Consider the following 6268-nt stretch of genomic DNA (forward strand, 5'->3'; position numbering starts at 1 on the left):
TTTTGGTTTAATGATAATTTCAGCTCTTTGCTGTCTGTGTGACACATATTTTTCCCATTCCCATTTCCCACCCCAGTTACTTGTGTTTCTGTAAGACAATGCATACCATAAATATATTTAAAGGCTTTTTTTTTTATAGTCAAATATGTCCATTTAAAATTTTATGGCTTTTGAGTTTCCTGTATTGATAAAGAAAGTCTTCTTCACCTTGGGGTAAAATTAATATTTTCCTAAAATTTATTCTGTCATTTATTGTTTTATATTTAGAAATTTAATTTGTCAACAGTATTTGTGTGTATAACTTTAGGCGTAGTCTAGTTTTTTTTAAAAGGTGGATTGCCAATTATGTAAGTATCATTTATTAAATAAAACATTCTTTCTAATCTTTGGCATATATCAGATACCATTATGTTTGAATCTATTTCTGTACTCCAGTTTCATTAATCTGTAACAATATTAGGTAATAAATCTATAGTAAATTTTACTGTTGGGAAAGCTACTCTTGTTCCTCCACTACAATTTTTTTTTAAATTGAGTTGGAATTCACATAGCATGAAATTAATCATTTTAAAGTGAAAAATTTAATGTCATTTAGTATGTTTACAATGTTATGCAGCCACCACCTCTACCTAGTTCTAAAACATTTTCATCTTCCCAAAAGGAAATCCCATGCCCCTTGTGCAGTTACTCCTCATTCCTCCCTCTCCCCAGCCTCTGGAAACCACCAATTTCTATTTTGTCTCTGTGGATTTACCCATTCTGGATATTTCATATAAATGGAATTATACAATAAGTGACTTTTTGGCTTCCTTTACTTAACATACTGTTTTTCCAGTTTCATTCATGTTATAGCATGTAATCAGTACTTCATTCCTTTTCATGGCTGAATAAGATTCCATTTTATAGATACATCATAATCCTGCCCGTATTTTTAGTTCTCAGGATTATTTTGGATACTCTTAAGCATCAGTTCTTCCATATTAACTTTAGTATTCTTGTTCAGAAAGCAAAACAGAAAAGGGGGATTGTCTTTGAAATTTCTTTAAATTTGTATATTAATAGGAAAAGACTGATATTTTTATAATACTGCATCTTTCCACCTGGGAATGTGGTTTGTGTCTACTCAAATAATTTTATGTCTTTTATTAAGATTTTATATTTTTTTCTTCATTAATTCTGTGCCCATATTTGTAAATTTGGGTGCTGTTTTGAATGGGATTACCCCCCACCCCCACCCCCAGTTTTTTATTTTTAACTATACATTGCTGGTACAGAGAAAAACCTGCTGGATTCATTATGAATTTTTTTTTTTGTTTTGGGTTTAAATATTAAAATATCCTTCAGAATCAAGTAGAGACAGCCTTGAATATATAAATTTACTTTCCTCAGCAGGTGGCAGTGTCTTATGATTTGGTGAACACTGGTGATAAGTCAGTAGGCTTCAGTGAAGTAGCTTTATTGTTGTGATTGTGGTTGAGGTTATTTGGTTGATAATAAGTCTCTGTATGTGTATTTTTTTGTTTTGTTTTGTTTTGTTTTGTTTTGTACTTTGTGCCAGTGATTTGGGTACTCTTCTTAACTATCGCTTGATTAGCTTAATTTTATTAGCCAAGATTTTTGGAGTAAACTTTTAAAAATCAGTGCTTCTGTATTTACCTTTTAACTCACATTCTCAATGGTATAAAGGAATAATTTCAACTTTGTACATTATTCCTTTTTCTTTAGCACGAGAAGCCCTGCCAACATGGGACAAACAGATCCAGTCGCTTTGTTTCCAAGTGAATAACCTTTTGGAGAAAATTAGTCAGACAGCACCAGAATGGACAGCACAAGCCATGGAAGCCCAGATGGCTCAGTGAGGCCTTGCAGACCTTCTGTGCGCACTACATCTTTTTCCGTGTTGTACAGATTAATTTCACTATTTCTCCAAAGCATTTGCATCATGACCTTACATATTTCAATCCCTTTTATGCTGGATTCTATTTAAAGAAAACATTATTAGAGCAGGAAGTGAAAATATGTAGTTCCCATATATTCAGGGTCTCTGTGTATCAACGCTAACTCAGATGTTTTGAAAGCTTTTTCTTTAAACAGAATAAGTGAAATATCTGTGGCTAAAAAGTTTGGGATTTGTGATAACTTTGTAGTCATGTAAACTTAAGTGCTTTGTGCCTCTCCAGATGTGGTTATTCTAATAAATGGAGAAGTGAGCCAAATAAAAGTAGTACTTTGTTTTTAATTAGTGAACAGTGTTTTGTTCCTTTTTCCTTTCAATTCAGTAGACGATTGTTTATACTATATGCAAGAAATGCGAAGATAAGCCGCCGTAATGCCTGTTCTCCAGGCGTTCACAGACTCACAGAGCCAGTAGACAACATGTGTAATACTTGTAGCTGTACAAGTACTAGAGCACACAGGGAGGAGCTTTTCATTTGGCAGAGAGAGGTCAGGGAGGGCTCCTCTGAGAGGATTATTTCAGCTTAACTTTATAGAGAAAATGAGGGAAGACTTTAAAAAAAAAAAAGAGTTTGTAGGTGACTACCAGTTTCAGCTCCAACATGTAAAGAGCTGAAGTCATCACTCAATTCTCACAACAAGAAAAAGGCTGAACACACTGAAAAATCATGCCTTGTCTTAGATCCATCACAGAATTGAGGTCACAAGGCAAACCACCACTCCTAAAACTGGAGAGACAGGCAAATAGATTTAGAATAGAGATCAGCTTACCAGGAGCAGACCTCCTTGAACCAATAACTGATATACATAGTGAAATGGTAACTTTGGCAAAATACTGGAGGCTGACTGTAGACTAGGTGGACAGTTAAAACCCCCTGAGGGCCCACTCTTAGGGGAACCCCTACACTTTCTAGGATTTACCTCCAGGAACCCCATCAGGTTCTCATGATTAAGATCAGGGATCCTCTTGTATTTCAGGCAGCCGGGGAGGAAAAAGGAACTGTTCTGAAATACACCTAGATCATTTTCCGTGATAAAGTCCTGTCCTCTAAAGGAAGTTACCAGAGCCTTATCTGATCTGGGGAAAAGCCAGTTAGAACATTTCAGCCCTCTTTAGTCTTCTTGTATCATGGGAGAAGAGAAAAAAAAAAAGGATAAGAAACACTTCTGATGTCACAGCCCAGGGACTTGGGCCAAATAAAAAACAGATTTAATTGTAAGATTATTGAATGCTTACCAAGTACCCTTCCACCACAACAACAGAGTTCCAGTACGGTATCGGTGCGGTGGATTATGACTGAGAGATCCAAGACTGACTGTTTAAGAAAGAATTCTTAGGGGAACACAACACAACAGGGAAGAAGACACAGCAAGGAAAACGGAGGAGAGAAGCCTCTGTCATTTACAGCTACAGAAAACATTAAGTGCTGCCTGCTTCTACCGAAATTACCCTAAAATCTTATATTAAAAGCCTAATTGCCTCAGTTCATATTTCCTGAAACATCACATCTGGCCTTCAACCGAAAAATTACAAGGGATGATAAAAGCCAGAAAAAACACAATTTGAAGAGGCAAATCAAGCGTAAGAACCAAATTCAGATATGGCAGCGATGTTGGAATTCTCAGAACAGGAATTTAAAACAGCTATGATTAATTTGCTAAGGGCTCTAATGGAAAAGGTAGACAACATGCAAGAACAGATGAATAATGTAAGCAGAGAGATTAAACTTAAGAATTAAAAGGAAATGCTAGAGGGAAGGAAATTTAGAGAGCAGGAAAATGGTATAGGTTAGAAACTCAGATCTACATAAAGGAAGGAAGAGCTTCAGAGATGAAATAGTGAAGGTAAAATACTTTCTTTTTCTTATTTTCAATTGGTCTAATAGATTAATTTTGTTTGTAGTAATAATAGCAACAGTTTTTGGATGATTATAGCACATGGATAAGTGAAATAAATGACAATGATGGAAGGAAGGAATTGGGAGTATTCTAGGAATACACTGTTGCACTACCCATGAAACAGTATAGTGTTATTTGAACATGGACTTAATTGTAATTAAGATTAATTGTAAATGTATACTGAAAACTCTAGGGCAACTACTATAAAATTTTAAAAAAGGAAATATAATTGATATGCTAAGAGGACAGAAAATGGAATCATAAAATGCTCAATTAAAAACAGAGCATCAACAACAGAGTGTCAAAATACATGAGGCAAAAATTGATAGAACTACAAGGAGAGATAGATGAATCCACTATTGTACCCAGAGACTTTGACACCCTTTGTCAGCAATGGACAGATTCAGATTGGTAAGGACACAGATGAACTCAACAGTATTGTCAATCAGCAGGATCTAATTGATGTTTCTAAACCCCTTCATCCAACAGTAACAGAACACAGTCTTCTCAAGCTCATGTAGAACATTCGCCAAGGTAGACCACATCCTGGACCATAAAACACATTGAAAAGAATAGAAATCATAAAATGTTTGCTCTCTGACCACAATGAAATGAAACTAGAAGTAACAGAAAGATACTGGAAAATCCCCAAATACTTGGAGCTTAAACAACATAGTTCTGAAGAAAGGATGGGTCAAAGAAGAAATCTCAAAAGAAATTTTAAAATATTTTGAACCAGATGAAAATGAAAATACAACTTAACCAAAATCTGTGAGATACAGTGAAAACTGCATATAGTAGAAAAGAAGAAAGATCTAAAATCAATAATCTTAGCTTTCATGTAAAGAAGCTTGAAAAACAAATCCAAAGTAGGTAGAAGAGAAGAAATAATAAAAATTAGAGTAGTTTAGAGCATAAATTAGTGAAACTGAAAACAAGAAGTTGGTAAAATCAGTGAAATCAAAATCTGGTACTTTGAAAATTTCAATAAAATTTGTAAGTAGCCAAGCTAAGATAAAAAGGGAAGGTACAAATTAACTAATATTAAAAACGAAAGGAGCCTTCACTACAGATCTCATAAAGAGTAGAAGGATTATAAAGGGTATTATTAAACATTGCACAGGAAGTCCTAGGTAATGCAGTAAGACCAGGAAAGGAAATTAAACTTACATAGACTGGGAAGGAAGATATAAAGCTGTCCTTGTTCATAGTTGACATGATTATCTATGTAGAAAATCCCAAGGAATCAGAAAAAAAAAATCCTGGACAAAAATTGATTGCTTTTCTATACATATATAACAATGAACAGTCGGGATTTGAAATTGTTTTTAAAAAGTATGTGTGTTGAAAGCAGGGAAAATAAGGAATTTTGAGAGTGAAAAATGTCAGAATAGGCTAAAGAGGTAAATTGAGGTTACATTGTGAAGGACCAAAGAAAATTTTTTAGAATGTTTACAATTTACTCATGACAAGCAGTGTATAGGATGGATTGGAGAGAATGCAGTGGAAACGAGTTACTAGAGGCAGAGAAACTAGTTCAGGAGCTATGAATGTGGTTCTCCAAAGGCATAATGAGGGCTTGGACTATATCTGTGGCAATGGGAAGAAAGAGGCGAGGACAGATTAATTCATTCAAAAAGTAATTTGAAGATGTATCTGCCAGGTGTCAGGCATTGTTCTAGGCACTGCAGATACAGCAACAAACAGATCACCCACTAGGGGTATCAAGTGGAGTTTAAGGGACAGAAGTTGGTGTCTGGTTAGATGTGAGGAGAAGGGAGTAGGGTGTGATGAGACAATTCAGGTTTCATTGATACCTAGATATATCACCTTGAACAACTGAGTGGTGGTATCGTTTAATCTGTTAGGTAGAGAAGGTATAGGGGTCATCCAGACTGACTTGTCTAGTAGGCAAACGAAGGGACATTCTGAAGATTAATAGCAAGGGAGAAACTAGAAATACAGTCCTCCTTGGCACATAGAAAGCATTTGAAGCCATGGGAGTAGATGACACTAAGAAGAACATGAGGTGTGAAAGGAGTGGACTCAGAATAGAACCTTGCAAAGCATCTACACCTAGAAGGCAAGTAAACGAAGGCACAAAGTGCTCTACTTTGTTGAGTGCCTATTAAGTTCCAGGAGCTTTTACATTTTATTTCATTGAAATTTCACGGTGTACTTATAGTGAAATATCTGCTTACAGCAGGTAGTTCCCCCACCACCCCCATTCCAACAAATGAAATGGATTCAGAAGTGTATGTAGGAGGAGAGTGAAAGGAAATTAGGAAGTGAGACTTTCATCAGGGCAAAATGTTGCAGAGGATCAAATAGGATAAGAAGTATGCAAAAACATATTGCTTCACACATGTATCCATCACTAAGCAAAACTGAGTCATTAAATTTGAGAATTGAA

At 35.4% G+C, this 6268-nt stretch overlaps 1 protein-coding gene across 2 annotated transcripts in view; it reads left to right on the top strand.

Moving 5' to 3' along the window:
* COPS4 (COP9 signalosome subunit 4) overlaps positions 1-2239 on the top strand; it is a 29057-nt gene extending 26818 nt beyond the window's left edge. For both annotated transcript variants that reach the window (XM_010950247.3, XM_010950254.3), the window contains one exon: positions 1726-2239. In XM_010950247.3, coding sequence (XP_010948549.1) covers positions 1726-1859 — 134 coding nt within the window. In that variant the 3' untranslated portion in view covers positions 1860-2239. The remainder of the gene's footprint in view (positions 1-1725) is intronic.
* The last annotated feature ends 4029 nt before the right edge of the window (positions 2240-6268 follow it).

Source organism: Camelus bactrianus, chromosome 2, assembly GCF_048773025.1.
Source record: "Camelus bactrianus isolate YW-2024 breed Bactrian camel chromosome 2, ASM4877302v1, whole genome shotgun sequence".
In the NCBI taxonomy this organism is placed as follows: domain Eukaryota; kingdom Metazoa; phylum Chordata; class Mammalia; order Artiodactyla; family Camelidae; genus Camelus; species Camelus bactrianus.